We start from the raw sequence: 27,641 nt of genomic DNA, 5'->3' as shown, positions 1-27,641 counted from the left end.
GCCTTCCTGTTCCCATATGGCTAGCCGTGGAAGCGCTGATTGTACCATGTGTGCTTATTGGCCGCCTTCAGCTGACTTCCCTACCCAACAGCAAAAACACGCCATGCCAATGTCAAATGCTGGGTGCTTGCTTCTTTCTTCTTCTTGCTGCTTCTTTCCTTCCCTTGATTTTGGTTAAACTGAAGTTCACTGTGCCCAGGGGTGAGCAGATCTGTACTTCTTGGAAAATGCTTTTTTTGCTTGCTGTCTTGATAGGATCATGAAGCCGTGTTCCTTTTTTTGCAAACTGTCTGAGCAGCACACCTTCCTCCTGGCAGCTGCTGAGCTGTCCCAGTGCGTGGTTGGGCTCGACCTCTGTAGAAAAGCTCACATACTTGCTTCTCTTCCTAAGTACATTATGTGCCGCGTTGACCTCTGGCACCTATGTGCAGCTGGAGTGCCTGACTTCCTGCACAGGGTATTTTGGTTTGGGCTTTGTGCTAAGACAGTACATAGTCTTGGATCATCTCTCAGGCAGGGTGAGCTCATGTTGATTTGGAGAAAGGGCAGGGTGAGGTCATGTCTACCAGATTGACTGCACATCCCTTTGCAGCGTGGGCAGGGATAGAAACAGATAACGTAGTTACCTGAACCACGAAATCCTCCCGGGAGTCTTCTAAAGCTCTGCCTCATTTTCAGCGCACTGCTCAGCTGCTGCAACAGCTGAAGCCAGGGTTGTACAGGCAGCAGGCAGTGTCAGGTTGGAGCCCGGTTGTCCCATGTGAAATCAAGCCAGTGTCCTGAATGAAGAAGAGGCAGCAGCCTTGGATCATACCATTATAGGCAGTAACCTGTTGTTCTCTTGTTTATCTCAGTGCTTGCTGAGCAACCCTATGTTCCTACCTTGCTTCCCGTGTCAGACAAAGCAATGCTGTAAATGTCTCAGATATATGAATTTCAGGGCTTTGGGGTGGAAGTAGAGACATTTAAAGACAGGATTTTTTTTTTTTTTCTAACAGTCAAATATCATTTTTAATGTTGTGAGAAACAGGCATACTGCTTTAATGAAAGATCAACATTTGTGCTTGAGATTGTGAAAACTTCATAGTCAAGCTAAGATTTAGTGTAGGGACTCTGAGGCAAAGTTATTAGGCAGGGCTATTCATCTTGTTTATGATATTTTTCTTCAAACTGACAATAATCTATAACTAGGTAGTGATAGCAGAAAAAAGAAATGCTGACATTTCTATGATAACAGCGGTGCAATTGCAGATGTGACATCCCTTGAAGAGAAGAAAGCAGTAAATGAAAAAAAAAAAAAGCAGGTTGCTTTGTTTTTCAATAATACTTGTGGCAGACGTATGGAAACGTTACTGTTTTGATATATTTGTTTATAAAGTGTGTTGTTGTGACTGTATGAGAACATGAGCCCTCTCCAGTGAGGATGGTAGGGATGCGTGCCATGTCTCCCTTTGGCTTTAGAAGCCCTTGGGCAGGTGCTAGTGGAGGCAGACAGCTGCCAAGGGCTGTGGTTTGGCTGCTGATGGTCAGACCTGTGTTAACTCGTGCTCTGAGCAGGGGTGGCTCACCCTGTCCTTTGTTCCAAGAGGCCTGAATTTGTCCCTTCAAGCACTTGGTGAAAGCTTGGTGGAGGTAGTCAGGAGAGATCTTTGCAGGTAGCACACACAGAAGACTGCTGACAAGGAAAATTTGTCCTCATCCCTGCCAAAAGATAAAGCAGCAGCTTTGAAATCTTCCTCTGAAAGCCTCAGCTAAGCCAGCAGCCCCAGTTTGCACCGTGGTACCCATTGTGCTGCCCCAGCCCCACAGCTCTGCTCTTGGGTCATCTCCCTTCCTTCTGTTTGGCACTGCCTAGGGAAAGGCATGCTGCTGACCAAATGGATAGAGGCACTGTATGTAAATTTCTGTAAGATCTGACAATAAATGATTAGAATTGAATGTTAGAAATGTAAATGACCCCGACTTGGACATGTCTGGGGAAAATTGGAAGATACGGAGGATTATGTTGATGAGGTGCTGGGGAAGGGAAAGGTTCAGGCTTGAAGTTTTTAATGCAGTTTATTACTTCCATTTGAATTTTCATTTGGTTTGACACATATATGTTAACAAGGATAGAGGAGCTAAAAAGAAGGAAATATAGGACAAAAATCTTTTCTGGCGGTGAGGGGAATTCACGGGAGTTCAGAGGGTTAAGTGTTGGAGATGAGGTGTCAGGAGAGGAAGCTTACAGGGGTTTCAGAGGAGCTTGTTGTTAGGTGTCTTAGAGTAGTCTCTGACTCATGACTACTGGCTTTCAAATGTCAGCCCAGTCAGCCCAGAAAGTCTTTCGCTGAGTTCGAAGATAAATGAAAAGAAGGTCAGGTGGTTTAGCTGGAAATGGTGCCAGAGTGTGATTTGAAACGAAACAATCAGTCACATCAGTTTAGAGACAAGTATATGTGTAATATTTACAGTACGTGGCTGGATAAGATGGTAGAGGAAGGATCTGGTGTGGGGTATTTAGAAACACAGCTATTGCCATGGACACACAAGGAGAGTCTGTGTCTGGAGCCATACAGGCCGCTCTCTGGGCCTGCAGTGCCACCAGGAGCGCCTCAGGGTGCTGCTGATTGGGAATGGTCCCTGTACATGGTCCCTGGCATGGTGTCAGTCAGTCTTGGTGAGCTGAATTGGAGAAGTCAGACAGCCAAGGGAAAGCCAAGATGGGAATGAGGCCACAGTTCACTGTCCCCAGCTTTACCAGGAGCAACCTTTCTGAGGTGCCCCTAGGGAGGAGCTGGGGCTGAGCAGCAGGGCTCCAGCAGCCACCGTACGGTACCGCAGCGGGGCTGATGCCATCCCCTGGATTGTTGCTCTTTCCCATCAGCCAGAGACTGCAGCAGAGCTGGTCTGAGCTTGCAGCAGATGGTTTGCTTATGGTTTATGTTATGGTTTTTGTTTGTTTGTTTGTTTTTTGAAATACAACCTAATAAGAGTATATTTCGTTTGGATGGACACATGTCTTTTCCAAGGGAAGTGTTAGCAAAGATTCAAAGTTTGGGAATGGATTTTACTTAGTCTACAAGTGGGGGTGCAGAGAAAACTGAAAACTTGTCCTTCTATAGTCTTATGCTTAATGCTATTCTAGTAGTACTCCTTTGTTCCGTTCCGTTCCGTTCCATTCCATTCCATTCCATTCCATTCCATTCCATTCCATTCCATCCTGAAGGACACAACAGTGGATAGAGTGAGGGAATGGTCTTAAACTAAAAGAGGATAGATTTAGATTAAACATTAGGAGGAAATTCGTCACTGTAAGGGTAGTGAGGCACTGGCTCAGGTTGCCCAGAGAAGCTGTGGATGCCCCATCCCTGGAGGTGTTCAAGGCCAGGTTGGATGTGGCCTTGGCCAAGCTGATCTAGTGGGTTGCATCCCTGCCTATGGCACTGGGGTTGGAGTAAGGTGATCTTTAAGATCCTTTCCAGCCTAAGCCATTCTATGATTATATGACCTGGATCTCTCACTACAGGTTCTGCTTATCCGAATTACTGCAAACCAAGGTCATTTTGCTGTTCTCTAGAGAGAAAGTCAGGTTTGCATGCTTTGGGATTGGCTACTCACTGGGAAGCAATGTCATTGCCTGGCTTCACTGTGCTGAACACTTGCATATTTTTACCAGGGAAACCTAACAAAAAGTCTTTTCCATTTATTATTTATTAATGTTGGTGGAGTTGTAAACACTGACCTCTTTTCATCTGAGGTCTTTGCTGTCAAATACAGAATGGTTTAAGTATGTAATGCCATTCTTGACAGCCTAATCATACCGTTGGCAGAATTAGGTGTGCTCTGCCTGTGAGTGAGCTGCCTTCAGTGGCACAAGCTGTTGAACTGGCAGAGCAGCCTCTGGAAACTTTTTAAGAGAGGTAGCCTTGCTGAAGCTGCCACAAACTGTTCAAATTGCAGGAGGTGAACCTTGGTGTCATTATAATGCACAGAACAGATGATACAGGATTTCACTTTTATGTTGAATAACAAAATGGGTAACAGTTTCTAATAGGAATGAATAGCAGGTTATGACAGAAATGATCTTGGAGGAGATTGAAATTATTCCCATATGATCTTGGAAAGACTAGTGGTAATATACGAACATGCAATTAGTCTTGGGAGGGAAGGAAAAAAGAAAAAACACTGCTCAAGTAATCTTAGCCTCATGGTGTAAGGGAATGATGAGATGAGGAAGCAGTAACTGACAAGCAACAGATGCTCTGCCACCAAGTTATCTACTAAAACAAAACAGAAACTGTGATTATAATGCTATGGACTGTATTTCTTCAGAAATATATGCATATTTTTACAGAATAGTGTCTTCATGTTGATATTTATTTAAAACTTGGTTCAAAAACCATGTAAGGCAGGAGGAATTTTTACACTGACTTTGATATATTTTGGCTTAATTCTGTATTGCAAAATTTGGCATTTTTTTTGTTTTCTGATATTTCATGTATGCTAGTTAGAACTGAGAAAGCTGAAAAATTACCAGGTAAGCTTCTGCCTCTTCTGTGTCAGGTTTTATGTAACTAGAATTTGACTTTTCAGCCATGTTTTTTCAGAGATGCTCACAAAATATTTTGGTGAATTATTCTCGGTTTATTGTAGCTTTTCTCTTCAATGTAATATTCCAAATGCAAGCCATCTCCTTTGGCTTCCTGAGAAAACATTTAGCCCCTGATATGTTCTGTAACCTTATTTATATTACGAATGGCTAGCTGTGAGGTATTCTCATTTCTGAATTCAGGTTTCTTTGTTTTTACCATTATTTCTATTGGTAATCTTCTTGGCTGATTATATATCAAACAAAGCCAACCTGTAAAACCAGAAAAAATGAATGTAATAAGTAATTTGGATAAGGGAAGAGTCATTGAAACTTTTTTATCATTCCAGAGTATTCAGTGAAACATATGATGAAAAGATACCATAGTCAGTGGTTTAAAACAATTCTTATGACTAAAGATCATGGATATATGGAATGACAGCTGTTTATTCTGGTAGATAGTTGAAGAAAGCGTGGTTTCTTGTGTATGAAAGCAATACAATAATCCTAATACAAACACTTCATTAGTTTCTAGATAAGTGAGTTTTTGAACTGAACAACTGCAGATGAAGAAGGAATATAAAATTTAAAGCTTTCTAAGTAAGATTATGTGGAGAGAAATATCAATGTTGCATGCATTCAGTCTGCAGCCGCTGAGAAATGGAATGAAAAATCATGTAATTCCCAGACAAAACTCTTCCTTAATTTAGCTGAAAGTGTAAATACATATCTGCTAATTAAAAATCTTATTAGAGTGTTAGAATTTCCCAATGCACCAAAAAGTAAATCTTAAATTCAAACAAAGGGCTAAGCACATATGCAAATGTGTACGCATATCTTCACTGGAAAGAGTAGCTGCACACAAATCAAAGACGTTTTTATCAGTAACAATAATGACAAAAACGAATAGCAGTTATTTATTCACCTCAAACTTGATTTTTTTTTTTTAATGCAAAAATGATCTTAGTGAATTGACAGTTCAATTCCTGCATTTTCTTGCTATTTATACATTTGTGTTCTGACAACTCCTTTTTAGAGGAGGCATCTAATTATTATTAAAACTCTGTAGACTTACTAAGAGGAAAAAGAAAATAAATGTTGCCTGTGTCCTAGACTTTTACTCCTGTATCTCCTGGAAATCTTTTCAAACTGTTGTTCCAATGCTTACAAGACAGCCAAGGGAAGACAGCAAAGACTTGTTCCTGGTATGTGGGGAAACAATCTAGGTTCCTCGTTATGTGCTTGCTTTTAAATATAACAATTTTAGAATCTAAATGAGATTAGAAAGTACATTTTTTTCATAAGCAGTTCTCTGTATTTTGTCCTCATATTAGTATCCATGGTGTTACAACTGCAGCCGTGATTAAGGCTGGGGACAGTCTGATTAATGATGTCTGTCTCAACAAGGTCCAGCCGCCCCCCAGCTGAGAGAAAATTTCCAGTGATTCACAGATTGAAATGAAGCAGACTCAGGCTGCGCAGCTTGCTATCAAGGTCACAAACGTGGCAGATGATGGATCAAATGCTCCAGTGTTTTCTGGCTCTGCTCAGGCCATTGGTGCTCACTGGATTGTTTTAGCAGCTTTGGACCTTAGATTTTGGGACAGATTCTCACGTCTTGCAGCTGAGCATCCTCTGTGGTTGGGAAAAGCCCATAAAAAAATAGTGATGGAGGTCACAAATATGCCTCTCACATTTTGTGAAAGGAGCAGAGGCAGGAGAAAGCGCACCATGGGAAGAAAGATGTGGGGTGACTTCATCTGTTTTATACCAGAGAAAGCACATGAGCTTAGATGTTAAATGTACCCACCACACAAAATGATTTTATGAAACATGAGCTATACCTATAAAGAAACCAGACATCCTTCATTGTACAGTCTGCAGATTTCTTTTAATTATTATTTTGATGGTAACAAAGGCATTCCAGAGTAGCAAAGAGAGACTGAAAAATGTTAAATGCTCTTGTCTCCCACCCTTTATATAACCCAAGGTCTGAAAGCAAGGATTTTGTTTTGTCAATACTATAAAGCTCTATGCAGTCCGGGGAGATATTTTTGAGAAGACTAATTTCTAACAGAATTCAGGGGACAAAACCTTGCGCCAACCCACAGACTTGCTGAATTCTTGACTAGTAGCCACAAAGAGTACCTGTGCGGGTTGCTTTGATGTGCTTCTGTTCCTCTGTGGCCTTTTAGCTTCTTGCCGTTCTGATAGGGCACAAACGGATGGTGAAGTGTTACACAAAGCAACATTTCACTTGTCAGCTGCACCCCTGCTGTTGATGCTTCTCTCTAGGGAGCCATTGAGTTAAATGGTGCAGAGTCAGCTGGCTGGGTTTTTCTTCTCTCCTATTCAGTGGCTTCACCTCATTACCTCCCAGGTGAAACTGGAGCTGTCTGCATCAGCAGCCTGGTTCTGATTTCAAAGAATGAGTTAGGATTTATGACTATTGACCGCAGAAGGCCAGAGCATTGAAGCACTAGCCTATTTTAAATCTATTTTACCCAGTTCTTTTGCAGGTGCTGCTGCTAGAATTAATTGTTGGCCTTTTTTGGTCAGTTTTGTTCTCAAATACTGCAGTAGAAAGTTGAAAAAAACATCGGAGAGGAGAGCAACACCACAGAGGAAATGTATTATAATCTTCTCTGGGACTCCTGAGAAATGGCACAGTAATCCTGGATGTAACGTTAGAACAGTGCTTGCAGTTCTTCATTTATCAATTCTAAAAGTGCATAGCTAAATATAGAGGTATGCAGAACATAAAAATGCATTAATAAAAGAAAGGGAAATCATAATGGTTTGTTTGCTTCTCTGCTTTAACAGCTCAGACGATGCAGCCTGAAAGTTTATAATTGTCATTGTCAGATACGTCTGAAAACTCATCTTACCTATTATTCTAAAGCAGTTATTTAAAAGATGTAAATCCTTTCATTTCTATGGAGATGAGCAGTGACAAATAATTACAAGTGTAAGCTAGGATCAAGTATATCTGCAAATAAAGCCTGTACTCTCGCAGGACATCTGCAGCTAAATAGTGCCTGAATCCTGGCTGCTCAGTGAGAGGTTCCTTGGCATTCGTTTCCTAACAGGCTAATCCCACAGTGACAAAGCTTAGGAAGGGGAAATCTGTTTTCTTCCTTCCCCCTCAGCATTGAGTGTAACTTATTTAATACAGAGGCAACAGCTGCAGCAAAAATGCCAAGCCCGGCTAGTTCAGTTACTCAGATATTCAGCACAGAAACTGAGGAAGTCGGACCACATGGAACAATTTCACATGTAAGGAAACTGCAGACAAAGAGTGGGTGAAGTGGCAGGATTTGAGAACGTTATTTTACTAAACGTGGCTTCATCCTCCGGCATGTTGATGCTATTTGCGGTGCTGCTTCTCACAGGCACCAGGTGGGAGAAGCACTTTGCGCAGCGCCCCTGGGAGCTGTTCATGTAACGGTGCTCCACCAGTCTGCGAGCTGCATTGCCAGGCAGCTCAGAGGTTACCAGCTTTCCATTACCAACTGCTCTGAAGACACAAAAGTTGCTGAAAATTATGGTAACAGAAATCATTAGAGAGGAAGTGTCTTTAGAAGCTGACAGAAGGTGTACACAGTTTTAGGGAGCTGGATCATCCTTCTCCAGCTGATGTAAAGGTGTGTTCTGGGTTGGTGTCCTTCTGGATTACACAACTTTCTCTGAAACAACAGTTAGCTCACATATACCTGCTTGATGACTTTGTAGTTCCTGAGTATTTCATGTGTCTTGTGTTACTAGCAACAACAGTGTAATTGGACTTGTCCTCTATTCATTAATCCAAAGAGAAAACAGATTTAATTTTAGGCATATTAAGCTGACCTAACAAAGGAAAGGAGAAGGAGCGAAACGCAAGAAGCAAAAAAAGACATGGAAAGAAAGATAAAGGAAAAAAAAAAACAACACAGCAGAAATGTTCCTGCAGGCATAGCTGAGTGCTGTGAAGGTGTCTCGTAAAGGCAAGGGCTCTGGAAGACAGACGGGAAGGAGCCAGCTGCAGCTGGGAAGTGCTGGCTGAGTGCGTCTGAGAGCCCAGCAGCCACATCACCCATCTGCATGCACAGGGCTGGTCTCGCCCTCGCTGGCCTCTTCGGGCTGTAAGATCCTTGGGCAGGGATCATGTGCCTGCCATCCGGTGCTCTCATGAGTGCTATAAAATATTAGAGTGCTCTGATGAAACATGTGAAAGCCTAGAGGGCACCTTGAACAGGAGAGATGTGTGGAGGAAAAAAAAAAAAAAAAAAAGGTAAGCTTGGTGTTTGGGTGTGAGAAAATGGAAAGTCAGTTATACACCTGCCTCTGCCCCTGACAGTCACCCCACCAATGTCACATAATGGATCACATAAGTGGACTGCTGCTGGGAGCCATGGGAGTGTGAATGGATTGGCAGCCCGGTAGTTAAAGGGTGCTGCTTTTTCCAAGGCTCCTTCAGAGACCTGAGCTAAACTGCTCAGAGATCAGTATCTCTGCTGGCGATGCTGCTGCGCTGTTCTGGCAGAGACGGAGAGAAACCACTCTCAGAAATGATGCTGAGTGCTAGAGCATCCTCTGGGGATTTGGGATGCAAGCTCAGGTCCTTTCCTTGTGAGGGAAGGTTCATCCCAGGTTCAGGTCAGGAAAAACAAGGAAAGGAGCAGAACCTGTGATGCCCACTGAATCTCAAGAGGTGTAGGGACTCCTTGCATTTCAGTGTTAAGTGGGAGACTACCATTTCTGCAGTCACTGTTGAATGCATATTTTAATCGTATGGAATTTAAGCTCTCCCTCTCCTCACCAATATTTTTCATTAGGTTGAATTCAGGTATTTAAATAGTTTAAATATGACCTGAACGATTTTTATTTTGCAAATAACAGTTGCAAAGTATTTGCTTGGCCCTATCCATGGTAGTGGTAGAGTTCTCCTTTAAACTTGTATTGTCTCAATACAGCAGTACCCAATTTTACACATGAGGCCCTAGATCTGTGCTCTTCAGCTGGACGAACCCAAGAGTTGGTGATGAACCGAATACACAACCTAAGTCTGTTAGGGGAGCAGGCTGTGTTGCTGCTAAGGGAATTAGGACAACTTCACTTCAGTGGGATGTGAAGGGAATTTTTTGTGACAATGACCAAATAAATCTTCCGTGGTGTGTGGGTGTTTAAAGAACGGAGTGAATCCCAGAGAGAAGCCGGTCAGCAGTGGCAGAAAATTGCTCTCGCCGGAGCGTAGTGGCAGATTTTGAGGCCAGCGTTGTGTGTGAAGCCCCTTTGTGAGACAGGGCAGGTGGGAAAGGTCCTCAGGTTGATCTGTAGCTTAAGATCCAAGGCAAAGTGAAAGAAAAAAGCATGTATATGCTTTTGGTCCTTTCCCTGTTGGTGAAGGAGGGCCCTGATCCCTGGTCAGCAGGGGCAGGAGGGCAGGCACCTGAAGCCCCCACCCAGCAGGATGTTGCCTGCGCCTTCAAACTGAGTGTTTTCATCCTGCTCCTGTTGAAATAAGTAGTGCCCACATCTCCCAGGCATGCTTTATAACCTGGATTTTGTCTGTTTAAAAGTGGGGACAACATGAGGCCGCAGCCCTGGCCGCTGGGAGGGACCGATGCTTTCAGGCCACTTACTACCTGCTCGTGATCCATATTAAATAGGGCAGAAAGAAAAATTGTGCTGTGCTAGGTATTTTTTGGCAAAAAATTGTGATTTGCTAATGGCCTCTCCTCAGTTGGATGCTGTGCAACTACATTCTTGAAATTAATATTTAATCAAATGCTAATAGCACTTTGTGCAGAGTTCAGATGTGCTGGTGAGGCTGTGCTGCATCCAGAGCTTTGCTCTGCTGTTCTGCTTCCAGAGCACTTGTGTCTGTATTTTAAAATGATACACCAACAGATGTCTTTGGTTTTAACTTTGCAGTCAGTGTAGAGGAAATATAGCACAGGTAAATGTGACTACAAGTTGTTTCACCGTATGAAATTTTACAGTGCTGACAGCAAAATAAGGCCTACTGTGGCCATGGTTCCTTCAAAAGGCTGGACAGTGTATTTAGGAAAATATGATTAATGGAACGGGACTGTCACTTTCTGTTTTATATTTTACCCACAAAATTGAAGGTTCATAAAAATTATAGTAAGTTTTTCTCATTCTTTTCTTTCCTCTATGACCAGTAGGTCTTTTAACTCTGCAGCCAGGCATGTGGCTTAATCTCGTATATTCTTGAGACTAAAACTTTTGCCTGCGTTGCCAGATAGAAAACCTTACTGCCAAGCCACCATTAAAATTCTCAGTGAAATTAAATTGAAGGCTACATGTGTACAATTAAGAATAATAATGGGGAAAATCAATCTTCCTGGTGAAGTGAGTGTTGACATATGAGATATTTCCTTTCAGGTTTGAATGAAAATGCTCGTAATGTTTTTCTTCGGTTGTCATTCAACCCAACATTAATTACATTGCAGGGTTTCCCCAATGACATGTTTGTTGAGCCGTATGTAAGTGACAGGATGATTATGTCTAAATGATTTGTAAATGTGTTGGCTTTGAGGGCTCAAATATTTGTGTAAATGAGTCTTCAAAAAGCTGAGGAGTGCTTGTTGCCACAGATAACAGGATAACAGCTTTTTTAATGCACCTTATTTTAGGGCTCTGTTTTGATTATCTTGCTCGTTTTGGTAGTTTCTTACTTCAACACAACTACCATGAACGTCGGTGGGATGGTTTCAGAGTAAGAAGCAAGCCCATATAAAGAAGACAACAGAATCTCATATGCAAAGAAGCAATTTCAATTTTAGCTTTAAGACATAAAAAGCTATGATGCATCCTCTGAGAGAAAACAGTGAGAAAACAACCCCGATGTTAAGAGTCTTAATGTGGGGAGTCTTACCTCTGTGGAAGAGGTAATGTGTTTGGAAAATGGATTTAATATAATTCCTACAAAGTTATTTTAAAGGACAAGATTTCATAATAAGCATCTTGGTTGAAGTCTGCATGACTGTAATAGGGACAGCATTCTAATGATTTTCCTTTCTAAGGAGCCACTGACACATTCAGTTACTCGGCAATGAGCCTGAGTGCCAGGATGATGGCCTGAAAACATACAGCAACCTATCCCCAATTTTTCTATAAATTAAGAAATGTCTTAGACCAGGAAGAAAAGTGGAATGAAGGAGTATGTGAAGCAAGGCAGAGAAGAGAGAGCTTTAACTGGCACCTTTTGAAGTTGCACAGGTAAAGAAATCCCCTGAAGAAGTGTGGCAGGGATTGCCATGAGGCTTCCCGTTGGTGTGGAGAGATCGATGAAGGAGCAAGGAGCTCGGAGGCACAGCAAATGATGCAGCAACCTGCAAGAAGAAGGGGGAAAGGGCAAACAGCCTGTACTTTGACAGACGGCATTTCCAATCCACTGGGCAATTAGTGGGAAAGATAAGGAATTAAAAAGTATGGTGGGTTTACAAGATAATGGGAGAGGATGCGGTCTGCAAAGAGATTTGGATGTTTATTGAGACAGTGACGTTCTCACAGCTCAGATATGGGTTACTGCTGTGTAAAAATTGGCAGACTAATTTACTGAAAGCAGAAAAATATCTCTGGGCTGTCAGAAGTTTTGCCATAAAACTGCTTTCTTGACATAGGAGCTTTTTGCAACCTAATAGCTGTGTTGGTTGTTTAAAGAAGATGTGGACTGGTTAGGGCATAGCTCACTGCCGTGTTCTGTAATCTCAAGTGGTGCTACAAACATATTCCAAATGATCTTCAGTTTTCTTGGAAAGATCTTATCTTTGTTAGTCCTGCCAGTGAAGTTCAGGCTGTGTACCTAATCTCTCTGACACCAAGTGTGATGGATAGAGTATCAAGCAAAAATAATTAAAGTCTGAACAATTAGGCAACTCTTTTCCTCCCTCAGAGACCCCAGAGGCCACTTTACTGACTTCGGGCATAGCTCAGGGATTTTTTTACCTGCTAACACTGAAATCCAGCAGTTTCTGTGGTAACACTTGACAATTGGTTGCCATCCCAAGGCAAGTTTTCTCTAAAATGCAGGGAGAGAGGTTTGCTGAAGCTGTGGGTAAAGAAAAACAGAGAATTAGAGTATTAAACATTTAGGAAAGAATTCACTGCTAAAGCTGGAATTTGATGAGGACCTGGGGAATCATGTGGCTAAATGAATGTTATTTGCTAATTGGCAATAACAGCAGAAGCTGAATCAGAGTAGTGTAAAAATGGCCCTACCGTATGGTCCTTCTCAATTCTGCTGTTCTCCTGTCTCATGGATGGCCCTTGAGGCTACATGGGTCTTTGCTCTTCAGGTTTCATAACTTCTTATCAGTCTCAAAAATGGATTTAAAGAAAATGAGTATAAATTAAAGCATAGAAGCAGGTTGAAGCAGAGTGGATTTGATTCTAGCACCATTAACAGGTAATATCAATGAGGTGACAGGAAGCACTCGAGTCACTGAAATTGTGTTTATTTAAAAGAAAGGCCAATGAGAACTGAATTGGATCCTTCTCGTTCTGTCTTGCAAGTGTCTGTTACAATGAACTTCATGTGACAGAGACCACATACATCCTTTGTTCTGTGTGGCTCTGAGCACGTTACTGTGATTCTGAAAATAAGCACTAATAATTTCCTGAAGAATTGTCCTTTTGGATGCACCACTGTGTATTTTCAGCTGCTTTTGACATGATGCCACTAAAAGCTGGTTTGCCTTTCAAATGTGATTCTTCAGCTGTAGTTAGAGGTTCAGCAGCGTAATTGCCTGTGAGGATAAATGGCTTTGTCTGAAAGATTCAGAGATTACAAGGTTGGGGAAGTATGAGGGAGAAAGATATTGGATGGGGTCCTTGGGATCTACTGAAATTCCTCTACTGCACCACATTGAGAGAACTAAAACAAGAAGATCTTAGACCAACCTCAGCATGGCTGGGCCCTCCAGAGGGCTGCCATGGGCCCATTTCCACCTTCTTGCTCCCAGATTTTGTTGATATGTTGAATTGTGTCTATGTTTTCTTGGAATCTTGATTGGTATAATTCTACACTGTGCTCTTACAACTAGAGTTATCTCATTTACAAGCCATCTTTTAATCCAAATCCTAATTTAAATAAAAACTGGAAATAATCCATTAGACTAACTGAGCAAGTCAACAATGACTTTCATAAAAAGTTTTAAAATCGGCAATTTGTAACCAGAGGTATTGAATCAAAACATGTAGAATATACAGATTAAGATGTGATTCTGTGATGACATGTTGTATTGCAAAGTGACTGCTGTAGTACATTTTAGCATGAAAATGTGATGAAAATCATTTTTTTTTTTTTTAAATAAAAAAAGGGCATTATTAATGAGTAAATTTGATAACCTTTTTAAAGCACTACACATTCTTTGTAGCTAAAACAAAGAGACATCCTAGGTTTTCAGGATGCTACTAGTTCCTGTGAATACTTGGGTAAAGTTTTGTAAGGAGCTAAATAATGCAGGTGAAAGTGTATTTGTGTTAAATCATCTGTCTTGTGGCTGTGGAAACTATAATGAGAAAAAGGTTTATCAGTGCACTATATAAATGAGTGTCATTCCTCTTTCTCACATGTGAAAGCTGAAGCTGAATGAATGGGCACTTGAACTGACTTTGCTGCTGGTGGAAGGATGCATTCTTTTGATGGGGATATTTCATTGCCCACTCGCTTCTTTACATTTGGTCCCTGCACAGGGAACTTTTCCTTCACAAAATGGCTAATTGTTGTAACAAAAGCCTGTAAAAGTTCACTGGGGAAATGAAGTTGTGCATTTACAGTAGATTCTAATTTGAAAGTTAGCCAAATGCTGAGCGCATCCAGAAACGTTTCCCAAATTTACTTTAGTCTGAATATAATTAACTTCAGTGTCTTTAATTTGCTCTGCCAGTACCAGCACCACTGCCAATATTAACAGGATTTTTTTACAGGTCAGGGCAATTATAAGCACCATACCACTCTCAAATGAGCTAATAAGGAGAGCAAAGAGTTATAGCAAAAGGTAAATAGGATTTAGTTTGTCAGGTAACCTTCTCAGTGGTCACAGCAATACGGTAATAGTATCTATATTACAGTCAGCAAGTTATTACTTGTTAGAGCAGGATCCTTTATTTTATTTATTTAATTATTTTTTTTCTCTGTTTTCCCTTTGGGTAAGATACCGACTAAATATCCTGGTGTTTACACTGGTTCACCAAGACATTTCTTATGATGCAAAGCTGTATAAAATACCTAATCTTGACCTTCTTTGATGATACGCAAGTTGGATCAAAACAGGAAGCCTTCCTCTCCCCCAGAAGAAGTCCATAGATAAGAAAAATATTTATCTTTTGTAAGACAAGCAGAAATGAAGTTTGTAGATAAGCAAAGGAAACATTTTCTTGGTAAGAGAAATGTAAGGAATTGTTAGTAGGTAAGTTGCATTGACAGTCTGCTGAAGTATTTGTCCTGGAGCGGCCATGCAGATGCCTGTGAATTTCCGAGCATTTCAAACCATTTCAAATTCAAAGAATCTCCAAACCTGACCTGGGAGCCTACAGAGTCTGCAGGTCAACAGCATTCTCATTTACCAGGGCTCTGGTCATAAAAAGTGCTTGGCTTTTTCACCTTTCTGACCTTTTTGAGGGCTTTCGAAACATTGCTTCTGGGCTTTAGGCTTTTCAGTACATTTCCTACAGCTAACTCCTTGGAAGGCTGATGTGAGTGCGAGTAGAATTTCACCTTAAGCTTCTGCTGTAGTCTATTTGTACAGCTTTCTAATTCTATATTAGTGAATACAATCCTATAACATGGTAACTATATCCCAAAACTTGTAGATACAGAATCCAGAAACTTCCTGAAAACTATAAAGCAATGACAGTACTTGGGAGAGTTTGTCTTGGACTCAAGAAAGCTCAGTAGAAGTTCTCATCCTCAAACTTGGCTAGTTTATAATTCACTTACTGTACAGAAATGCTTTCATACAATTTACCTTCAGGAGTTTGTTTGTTTGTTTGTTTTAATGAAGTCAGTGGTCGAGATGGAGTTTTAGGAGTCCCAGAGCAGAAATTTGGAAGACCCAATCTGTGCTGTTAGATTAGGAAAAGTACTGGTTGATGTATTTGAAGAGACTGCCTTGGCTACTAAATAGGCTGGTGCCTAGATTTCTCTTGCTTCTTGAGTGTTGTGAATGAAGCTTCTCTGCTGGGAGTGAGCTGAATGGAGAGCCCTTGTTCCTGGGGGAGATGTGAGAGACTTTTCTGGGGAGGTGAGTCACAAGTCTCACTTCCTTGGTGACGTGGTGCTTTGCAACAGAACAAGGGTAGAAAGGACAGAGAGGGGACCGTGATAACACGAAATGTAAAGCCACGTGTGCTATAATGTCATCATTCTTCTGGAATTGTTTGCCTAGAAAAAAAGTACGCACATTATTTATTTTTAATATGAAAGAAAATCTGATTCCACTAGCTGCAGACTAGTGAAATTATTAACCAAACGTTTATTTCTTAATCTGAAGGTTGTTTCTTTTTCCATTGTCACCTTTATAATATCCATGTGTTACCAACTAAAATATGTGAATTTGGGACTGAGCCTGATTCTGCCTTCATCTGTCCTGGTTTTAACTTCCCTGGTCTCAGGGAGTTTATCCACTCAAGAGAATTGATGACTGTGCTGCAGACTCTTCAAGTGATTTCAAAATGAGACTGAAAAAGTGAGATGATGCAGAGCAAGGGTGGGCTTTTGTGTGTGCAAGTGTGTGTCCCATTAAGGCTGGCAGGCCTTTGGTGCTATTTCTGTAGTGGCTTTCAGTAAAAGGGGCTTGCTTTGCAGATGAAGAATAAACTTGACATTTAGTTGAGTCTGAGGCAAACTCTTCCAAGCATCTTATCGTCTGCTGAGGTTTATACATCTACGGTATGCTGCTACCAGATGCTGTTTCACCATTTCTGGGAGCTCTGAGAACAAGCGTTACGCTTCCATAATTAATAATAGAAAACAATTTCCTTTTTAATTTTAACGATGTCAGAAGAGATCCAGTCCATCATGCTTTGTGAACCAGCTTCTGGCAGCTGCTGAATAATAGAGGGAAAACTCCAGCTTGTGTCCTCTCCAGCGGATATACCGTGTTACTTGTTATTCATGAGTCCCTGTTTTCATTCAGATTCATTAAATAGAATGGGTGGGTGATACATGCCTCTTACTGCCTAGAGGCTACTTTGATTCATGTGTTTCAGCGTTACCTTGCTGCCACTTGCAAGTACTTGAGAAAGAAGTAATTACAATGCAGATAAACTTGCTGAATTTTCTGACGTTCTTAATGATCCCTGGGAAATTGGCTTCCAAATTTGCACTCGCATGCTTTTTCAAATAGCGTTATTCATAGTAACCCTGCCAGGAGTGAAAAGGAATGTGAAGTTGCAGAGTTCCTGGTTCCAGAGATTGTTTGATGCTTTGCTTCGGTTTCATGCTGCAAGCTGGAATCTAGGATGGAATAGGATAGGATAGGATGGAATAGGATAGCACGGAATAGGATAGGGTCGGTTAGAATAGAATAGTTCTGTTGGAAGGGACCTACAAAAATCATTGAGTCCAACTGCCTGACCACCTCATGGCTAACCAAGAGTTAAAGCACGTTACTGAGGGCATTATCCAAATGCCTCTTGAACACTGACAGGCTTAGGACGAGAGATCTTGCAGAAGGATCTTGGAGCACCGGGTCATCAGCAACGGTGTGAAGTTCAACCACAGCAAATGCCAGGTTCTGCACCTCACATGGAGCAATGCCAGACCCAGGCACAGACTGGGCAGTGAGTAGGAGCAGCTCAGCAGAAGGACTTGGGGGTGCTGGTTGGCAGCAGGCTCAGCACGAGCCAGCAGTGTGCCTTGGCAGTCAGGAGGGCAAGCCCCATTTTGGGGTACAGTTAAGACAGCATGGCCAGCCTGACAAAAGAGGTGATTCTCCTGTTGTATTTAGCACTGATATGGCCTCACCTTGAATTTTGTATCTGGTTCTGGTCTCCACAATAACAAAAGGATGTTAAGGTATTTGAGAGTGTCCAGAGGAGGGCAACAAAACTGGTAAAAGGGCTGGAAGGGGTCCTGTGAGGACAGGCTGAGGACACCTGGCTTGTCTCTTCCGGAGAAGAGGAGGCATCTCTCTCCTATCCCTGTGGTGTTGCCATCTGCCATTGGGTTAACTCATTTCAGAACTGGTGAAGCCACCAGCCAGTCTGGGACCTTGACTCAAAAATGGTGCATCACTGAACTGGGGGAAAGCGGAGTAGTGAAACGGTTAGAGCTATATGTATTTCATCCTTCCAGCTTATTTTTGAATTCATCTTGTATTTTGGCATGTGTATTGCTGTACATCTCGGAGGACTGACTAAATGTGGACATTTCTATTGTAAAGATTAGTTAATACTGAAGATTTTTGCAAAAGAAAGCTGCCCTGCTTGGAGGTCTCTGCGGAGGGGGCTGCTACCAAGATTTTATGACACCGTGGCATGCTCATGTGTCTGGGCTGCTCCTTAGAGGCCCCTGGCATAGCACTGACACAGGGCCCCAGCAAGGCTAGCCTGTGGTGTTAGTTATCAACTTTTGCTTCTGTTTGTTACCGAAAGGTATGACTGCAAGTCCTTCTCAGGTGTTTTTTAAACCCTTTAAGCTTGCCTAGTGTTAAAGAAAAGGCTGAGTGAGCCAGGTAAAGCTGGCAAATACCGGGTGCTGGATTTTCATTGTGACAGTGGGGCACGCAGCACCTCTGCAGGACTTGTGCTTTGTAATGAGCGCTCACTCAGCATCAATTCTTCAATGATGCTGCACTAACCTGGGGAGATCAAAGTGGAGCAGGTGCTGTTGAGTGCTGAGAGTTCAAGAGGAAGTTTTTCTGACAGCAGTAATGAAGTGTTGCTACTGACTTGTGATGGGACTTCAACAGCAGTCTGTCAGCCCATGGTATGCATGGCTCTTGGGCAAGAAGAGGAATGATGACTTTGTCATGAAATCGTTTCCTTTAGTATGCGAAACCGTGAAGGAAGCCTGGTGGTGAGATTGAAAGTAGTCAAGAAGAATTTGTAGTTATCTAAGCTCAGGTCACAGGTTAAATTGCTCTTAACTTCAGTTCTGAGAGACATCCCAATATTGAGGATGTAAAACCTGGCTGTAACATTGGAAAATATTGTTTGACAAGTAAAAATATTCAAATCCTGATACTATCCTGTAAGCAAAATTAACTATCTTGGTGAGGTGACTCATTGTCAAACTATAGAGGCAATAGAGGCAGAACCTAGCTGGGAGTTTTCTTCTACCAGTGGCCACCAAGCAAACAGAAAGACTGTAGCAGACAGTGGCAGACTGTTTTGTGAAAAATAATGCTGTGTCTTCATTTATCAGTCAGTGAGGTGGCTGTTTTCCTTCAACTGCTGTGTAATGTGGCACTAATATAAAGGAAAGAATAATGCAAATTTGAGCAAAGATATTAAAATTCGGATCCTTTCCAAAGCCACCTTCTTGGTCAGGTTGCACAAAGAACACCGAAGTAGAATTTCAGGAAGAAGTGATCTTGTGATGAGAGGAGCATCCTTTATCAACTCCACATAGCTGGACTCATCTCAAAACTCCTGGCAGTCTTGAGCGGTAAAACCCTCTGGAAAAAGGAGCCAGCTTCTTAGTTACCTAAAGATGGACAGAATGCCAAAGAAGTGGTGCATCAGGTTATTGTAGCCTGCTTTTCTAATGCATTTTCTGCTGTTAATTGATGTCTAGGGGCACCAGTGGCAGCCAAACCTTTTCCTGTGCCTGTGGCATTGGTAAGGACATTCTCTAGTGTTTCATAAAACATGTCCTCTTGATGTAGCTCTTCCCTTAGAAGGGACAAGGGTAAGTTAGCTCTTCTCTACCAGGATGTCACTCTACTGAAGCTTGTGGGAACTGAGGAAGTCTCTCCCCCCTACCACGCTGCTTGCAGTCGGCCAGTAGGTTCAATAAATTATTGTGGATGGGGAAAACACACACAACTGTTCCACACCTTGCCAGTATGATCACATATGTCTTGCTAGTGTGTAGAAGCAGCCTAAAAATAATGTTTAGAGTCAAGAAACGATTGCTATAGTGGTTGCAGGGAATTGCAATAGAAGGGACAGATGTAGCAGCTGGCTGGAAAGTGTTGGATCAGTAACGTTGTCCATGTTAACTTATTAAAACACTGTGTACTATTTTCCACCATTTTATTCCTCTGTCTGAATTAAGCACCTAAATTAATGATTTATTGTAGCAGCTATTTAGTAGCTTTTGGATGAACTGTAAGAAATGTTTCTCCTTTCCAAAAAGCAGGGCCAGCAGGCTGTCCACACTGGTGGAATTTTAAGAGATGAACTCTTAAAAAAAAAAAAAAAAGAATTGAGCAGTCTACAAGATGTTCAGACGAACATCTTGTAGATGGACATGTTCAGTCCTGTGAGTTGATCAGTACAATTCCAGTGGACCCTCTATTACTCTTTCCTATTCTGATTGAGCTTTCTTTGCTAAAACTGCCCAATTCTCATGGTGGGTTACTAGCCTGGATGGACTACTCTAGTGCTTCTTATCAGCCTTTATAAAAGAATATGAATGGCTGTTCTTAAAATTGTAAAGAAATATTTTTAACGAGGCTTTGAATGTGCAAAATGGATTTCATAATGAAAGTCATTTTTATTGTTGTAGAGGTAATAGAAGGGGAGATTTTGCAAAATAGTGCTAGTTTGTTAATAATTTAGGAAAACATGAATAGGTGAGAGACAGCTCTGGTCCACCCTGCATGGGAATCAGAAGCAGGTCCAGCTGCTCCTCCACCAAAGGGTTTTGGAAATGCCTCACATTCTTGCAGAATTTGGCAAGCTCTCTTACTCCCCGGTGTTACTGTGTGGCCCGTCTCCCAAGCAAACTTTTGTGATGTTTCCTGCCAAGTCACAGATGAATGCAAAAGCAGTTGGCAGGATGAGATGTCCAGAGGCGAAGGACCTGTGTGTATTTTGGTGTATTCCTTGACAGCTTCTGGAAGGTCTTCTGCAGATGATGTTTGGCATTTCCAGTAGTGCTTATGTATAAAATATGAAATTATCCTAACAATGGGAAAAAAGTCTGGGAAGAGATTCAGTATTAAGATAATTCTCTTTAATGCAGGTAAGACCATAAGGAAGCAAATTAGACTTTTCTCTTAGTTCTGTTTAACCCATGCTACCAGTAAAAATGCCTTAATTTATCCGCAATATGAATGAAACCTGGCCCTGAGAAAATGTCTCCAAGGTAATCAGGCTGCATTATTTAATGGCTATACAATTATCAGTCCCTATGGTGTCTGTTAACAGGTTCCCTTGTAATTGCAGGTTAGTTTTCTAGGAGAGGAAAAAATGGTAATTTTATTGTATAGCGTATCCATCAGAAGCAAAGTTTGATATGTTTGATATAAATGATATTCAGGTTACCAATGGCAATTACAATCTGTTACATAAAGAGATATTTTTCCCCCTAAAAGTAGCCTGACTGTTGCCTGCGCAGTTGTTTTCAGCACTAATGAAAAATCCGCCTTAAACACTGTCATTGCTTCAGAGCCTTTGAGTGTATAAACTACACATCTTCTGAAAATGGCTGTAATTGTGCATTTGTGATCTGGACTGTGGAAAGCATCATTTGCAGGCTGAGGTTGGGTTCCCCATATGTATGACGAATGCTGCAGATGAGTTTTCTGATGCTTAGCCCCCTCCCCCTGCAGGTAACCTGCTTTCAAGCACTGCTGTGCTCACCGTTTTCCCTTCTCACCCTCTTCTAAGCAAGTACCATGATTTGTAATATCATCTATATTATAAAATATATTTCTCTTTGCAAAATGTGCCATTTCTACCATTTCCACTAGCACCTTTCGTTACATTTGGCCAGTTATTTGCTGTTAGCATTGGCATCTTGGGAGTAATGGTCAGAGCCCAAATAGGGCCATTCCTTAGGGCGGGGGTTCTTGTAGGTAGTAGCCAAAGTGTCCTAATAAAAAAAGGTAACATGAGTAGCTTCTTCCATTTTATGACTGTTTTGACACATAGCTAAGATTAACACAAAAATCAGGCATTATAGCTTTAATGGTCACATGTAGATTATAATTATTTATATGAACGAGCTGAGACTCCTCATTATCACTGCTCACTCTGGTCCCATGGCTGAACAAAATCAGAATAATGAGAAATTGCATTAAAATGCAGAGTGGAGTTTTTAGCAAAGCTTCATGCCATTGGTTACTCACCTGAGAGAGATATTTTCCTGACTCCTAACTTTGTTTTAAGCTGAATCAGATCAGCTGTTGCTGTGCTTTGTCTGACTCGGGATGTAACAATTCAGTGTCATTGAGGAGAAAAAGTTATGGGAGCCTACCAGGTAACCCTGGTATATAGGTTACGGAGTGCCCAGCCCTGCCATTCCCTTTTGAAGCGAAATGGTGTATCTGAAGAGAAAAACCTTGTGAATAGCGTTGTTAGCAGGCTGAAGCCTTAGCTGCCTGGAGGCAAGCTGCCAGCTCCCAGGTGTGTGCACAAGGCCCTGGGGTGCAAGGATGCTGTGCGCTTCAGAGGAGGCTGCAAACACATTTCAAAACGCAACCCTGCTCTTGGCAGATAAATGAAGTGAGAGAATGTAATAGGTAAAGCCTTTTCAATGACAAAACTGTCATTGACTTCAGCAGATGGATTTTTACTCTTTTATCTTCTTTCATTTATTTTCCTGCATGAGCGTGCCTGACACATGGCAAACAGGATGGGAAAGGAGCTCCTGGGGTCTCGTGGGACACCCCTCTGCTTCAGCAGCTCTTATATGCCAGACCCAAATTGACCTCTACATACAGAGTATTTTCTAGAATTTACACGTGCTGCCACAAACCACAGTGATGAAATGTGTTTATGTGTGCTGTTTCTGTTAAATTTTATCCATCATGTATTTACTCTTACTCCAACCTTTGAACAAGGAGTTGACTTTACCCAAGGCAGACATCCTCATCACTCTGTGCATGCAGAAAAAGCTGCTCATGTGCTTTGAAAAATTTGAAGCACCCAAGCCAAGGCTGGCTCTATTTTTAGTCTTCTTTTAATTTTTAATTTTTGTAATTCTAAAATGACTGGTTTTATCCTTCAGGTTGAGAATGTCACAGACTACATTTGTTTGGTGGTTCATATAAGTTTCTAAATTAGATATAGCACATGATGCCACACACTTTCTTTTAAGCTATTTTTTTTTTTTTTTTTTTTTTTTGCTGTCATTTCCACTTCTATTTTCTTGCATGGATGTGATGTCTGCTTTGTGCATCTGCTGAATACTTTGTCACTTGATTTCTGTCCAGTCAGATTGGATGAATGGCTTTGCCTCTTTTATGCCAGAAGATTTGGCTTAGACTTCCAAAGCAATTGCACGGTTTATGCTAAGAATCAATTTTCTTTCCAAACAAATATATTCTTTATCATGCTAGATTTCTCCAACTTTGTCATTTACAACAATCAGCAGAAAAATTAAACCAATACAACCTCTTTCTGCTGGCTTAGATGGTGCATCTGTGTTGATTCAGGACCCACTTATATTTATTTATAAAATAATTTCAAGGTACATAATCAATATCTTACTCTTTGAGCTGACTATAATTTAAAAGCATAGTATGTTAAACTTAGGAATCATTTTCTTATACAAATATTATAAAGCTGAAAAGAAAATCTTGCGAACCTGGGAACAGACAGCTGGAATAGACAACTGTAACTCTTTTTTTTTTTAGCAAAGGTTATGAAGCTGCTGTAAATTGTAACCAAGCAATCTATAAGAACTAATGGCTGGAAGTTAAAGCAATGCGAGTGCCAATTATGGGAGGATGTCCTGAAAGGAGTATCAGGGGAAAGCTCACTGTAGCTATCCTACATGAGTCCAGAGAAGGGCAATGAAGCTGGTGAGGGGCCTGGAGAACAAGTCCTACGAGGAGCGGCTGAAGGAGCTGGGCTTGTTCAGCCTGGAGAAGAGGAGGCTCAGGGGCGACCTTATCACACTCTACAGATACCTTAAAGGAGGCTGTAGCGAGGTGGGGGTTGGCCTGTTCTCCCATGTGCTTGGTGACAGGACGAGGGGGAATGGGCTAAAGTCGCATCAGGGGAGGTTTAGGTTGGATATTAGGAAGAACTTCTTTACCAAAAGGGTTGTTAGACATTGGAATGGGCTGCCCAGGGAAGTGGTGGAGTCACCATCCCTAAAGTGTTTAAAAGATGTTTAGATGTAGAGCTTAGGGATATGGTTTAGTGGGGACTGTTTGTGTTAGGTCAGAGGTAGGACTTGGTGATCTTGGAGGTCTCTTCCAACCTAGACGATTCTGTGATTCTACATCTTTAACTGTTTGCCTAGGCACTTGATGTTGTGTGCAGAAGAGACGGAATTAAATTAGGCACAATTTTTAAAAGCTGATGACCACTGATGAGCAAACAGTACTCAGAAATACGGTGGTTTTAGTCCCACAGCTTTGCTTTCTCATTCATGATAAAATCTGAAACCAGGTCAGCTTTATTCTTCCCTTTTTTGCTTATGCAGAGGTAGGTATTTTTCAGGCTTGCTTTTTTCCACTGCTAAGTTCTATATGGATCAAATCTTGTGTGACCTAGCAGCAGATTAATCTTACTGGCACCATCTACAAAGTCTGTTGCGAGCTGCTCAGTCCCCATGCTCCTGGTGACCAGCACCCAGGAGCAACACAGGAGCTGTCTGAAATGCAGTCCTATTCCCAGTTACATTAAATAATCTTGCTGTTCTGTCAAGGTGGAGCCGGCTGGGCTGTATGTGCTGCAGAACCTTAGGAAGACCATGATCTCCGTCACATTTGCCCCTGCTGGTTGATACAGGAGTAACTTGTAAAATATTTTCAAGAAGAGAGGAATTTCTTCATTCTAGGAATAGTTCCTATTTATTTGGCCACATGGTATTTTGCGTTCTTCGTGCTTCACTGCTGAAATTTCTTTAAAAAAAAAAAAAGAAAAAAAAAAAAAAAAGAGAGAAAAAAGATTTTAAATAGTTCTCTTTCCATGAAATGTTGGTAATCTCTGAGCACGCTGCAATTTCACAGTTTGAAACTGTATCTGCTTTCTGGAGGGATCCAGGCTTGCTTTCCCTCCTCCTTTCCTTTCTCCAGACTGATCCTTTTTATACCTTTGCATGGGATTTTATGGACTGCAAGAAATAGAATTTGAGTGATGGTTCTTATGTCGTACATTACAGCTGCCAAAGACAAGAAACACGGGTAATATCTTACACCAAAGGAAGACAGCGGTGTTTGAAATCCTCTGTTCATTTTTAGGTTGTTGGCTGGTCAGAAACAATAAAAGGTTATGAACTTCTGTTGGTGTGATTACTGGATGTGTGTGATCGGTAACACATTTATTTTAATGCAGAGCAGATTCACGAGGCTGTGCCACATTTTTATATGAAGAATTTCTGCAGTGAGAGCAGATTATTGATGTGGTCCTATGGGTGCTGTGGTATTTGAAGGATTCAGTTGAAGCTAGCTCTTTTCTTCCTTGGCTTCCAAAAGCAAATGTGTTATCTTTAGCAGCATGTGCATTCATCTTACAAAGAAAAAAGCCAGAAAACCACAACAGAATTTTCCCTTGAAATATGTTTCTGAAGCACGATGACTGAAAGGGGCTGGAGATGATGGAATTTGCACATTCTTTTCCTTCTTTAGCAGCTTTTTTGTTCATGGCTGAAGAGGTTTTGCTGTCATTGGACTTACACATTCATCTCACTTTGAGGTCTCCTGTCCTCCACCTTGTCAACAGTCACATTCCTGCGGAAGATGAAGTGAGAAGAAAAATTATTTGCGCCTTCTCTTTTTTTTTTTTTTTTCTCTCTTTCCTCCTCTCAAGTTTACGTAAAGGCTGAATGAATTTTCAGTTTTCTTGCATGCTGGTTTCCTTCTTATTGTTGCTTTCCAGTAGCACCTGCTGGCCTGCACTGAGGTGCTGAGCTTGGCACTGCACACACACACAAATGAGAAAAGACTGCTCTGCCCACCTGAGGGCATGAGAAGCAAAGTGGTTTTCCTAGTATCAGGAGGGATTATGTCACAAAACTGAAATTTGAGATGAATGCTGGAGTTTTTATTAAATGTCAGTGTGGACTGTCCTCTCATGGTTTGCATTTGATTTTTAAAACCTGTGTCTTATTTACTTAGCCCTGTCCCCTGCATCTTCCTCCCAGCCACAGGCAGGCAGAGATTTACACTTATTCTGAAGCCACGGACAGCAGCAAACAAGCATACAGCAGCATACACTTAAGGAATTGAGAGGGCAGAGGATATTTTAGTTAAATCACTCTGTTGCCCACTGAGGAAATATGATTGTCTAGTTCTTATTCACAGAGGCATATCGTTACGGTACCTGTATTGGTACAGTATCTATATACTAATACCTATGCTGACGGGAAAGGCATTTAGGATGGCAGTCTAATTTGATGTGGTAAAGTGAAATAAACATTACTGGGAAAATTAATTTACCAGTGTTTCTGCCTTCACATTGCCAAACTATATCTTTCCTCTGTGCTGGCCACAGCCTATTTCTTGTACAGAAGTGGTCTGACAGTAGATGTTCTATCACCATCATAAATTTGTTGTAGTGGTCTTTATGTTGGACTTAAGCAACATGTGGTAGAAGTGGGATCTGGGGCGTGGGCTCAGGTTCAGGGCCATGCTCAAGATGCGGTGTGGACGGAGCCTGGCAACTGGGGACACCTCGCAGGGACAAATCTCAAATTTTCCAGTTGGCTGGTTTGTCATGGGACAGGTTTGTTTGTAACTGTACTGTTCAATAGTAATGAAAAAAAAAAAAAAAAAAAAAACACAAACAAAACCAACAAGTTGGAGTGAAATATGGCTATGGGAAGAGTCCCTGAGAAAATAAATATTGTCAGACTGGAAGGGGTGCTTGCTCATTCTTAGAAGCCTGCTCACAGGATCTTGTAATGTTTTACTTATGCTTCAATGTATATCTCAGTATATGGTTGTATAGTCATCTGCATTACTTTTCTTTTTTTTTCCTTTCTCACAGTGCATGCCAATTAAAGGCCTTGGATTTGTGCTTGGAGCCTACAAATGTATTTGCAAGACTGGATTCTATCATCCCAACATCTTTTCAGTGAACAGCTTTCAGAGTAAGTGTCTTTGCTTGAGTCTTAGGAAAAGAAAAAGAAAGAAAGAAAGGAAACAGAGATCATTAATAATGCAGAGCTCCTTTTTATCCTAGTCAGGGTTATACAGTGAAATCCCAGTGGTTTGCAACTCTCAGATTATGTAATGATTTAAGGAGTTCTGTCCCTTTGGTTTGCCATTTGTGATACACTTGAGGATCCTGTAAAAAATATCCACTTTAAGAACACTTGATTTGTAAATAAATTTAAAAATATGAAAAGAAGTCTTGCTATAGGGAAATAAAGACTTCTGACATCTGTGTTCAAGCACAAGTATTGAGGAATTTAATCTAATAATTGTCTCTGTTGTTAGTTCAAACTGGAATGTCCTAGCCTCTGGCTTTGTGTGTGCTTTATTGTTTTAATTTTAATTGATTTTCAAAGGAGAATCCAAAGGAGCATGTCAAAGCTCTCATTCTTACAAACAGGCTAATAGAGGTGGATGAGGTCTGAGTCTGGTTGGCAGTATGCTATGGATGACATATAGCCTACGCTTTGCAAGAAAGCATGCTGTGTGGTACTTACAGAGAGTTAAAGGAAGTAGGGAAACAGAATTCAGTTGATATACAGCAAGAAAAATACAAGAACGAACATCTCCAAAGGTGGTGTCTGTTACTTTTATCATATGACCAACGTGTGATCTCTGTGCAGACTTTGCTAGTGAATCCCATCCCCAGCTCCTTGGCCCCATGGTACAGTGTACCTGAGAACTGGGTTAAATACACTGTTTGGTGTTAACTCCAGATCTGGAAATAAAGCTTCTAAATTCCTTCCCAGATTAGTTACTCACAAGCTCTGCTTCCCTATGTTAAAAGTGACGGGGTTTCTGGGCGAAAGGCGGGTAGCGCTTTTAATAGATATTCCTGT

General features: G+C 41.4%; 1 protein-coding gene across 2 annotated transcripts in view; it reads left to right on the top strand.

Moving 5' to 3' along the window:
• The window catches only part of GPR158 (G protein-coupled receptor 158), a 194,652-nt gene that overhangs the window by 53,927 nt on the left and 113,084 nt on the right, over window positions 1–27,641 (top strand). For both annotated transcript variants that reach the window (XM_068673689.1, XM_068673690.1), the window contains exon 3: window positions 26,636–26,738. In XM_068673689.1, coding sequence (XP_068529790.1) covers window positions 26,636–26,738 — 103 coding nt within the window. The remainder of the gene's footprint in view (window positions 1–26,635; window positions 26,739–27,641) is intronic.

Source organism: Anas acuta, chromosome 2 (genome assembly GCF_963932015.1).
Source record: "Anas acuta chromosome 2, bAnaAcu1.1, whole genome shotgun sequence".
In the NCBI taxonomy this organism is placed as follows: Eukaryota; Metazoa; Chordata; class Aves; order Anseriformes; family Anatidae; genus Anas; species Anas acuta.
The sequence above is the reverse complement of the archived record's forward strand: the minus strand, read 5'-3'. Positions and strand labels throughout refer to the sequence as shown.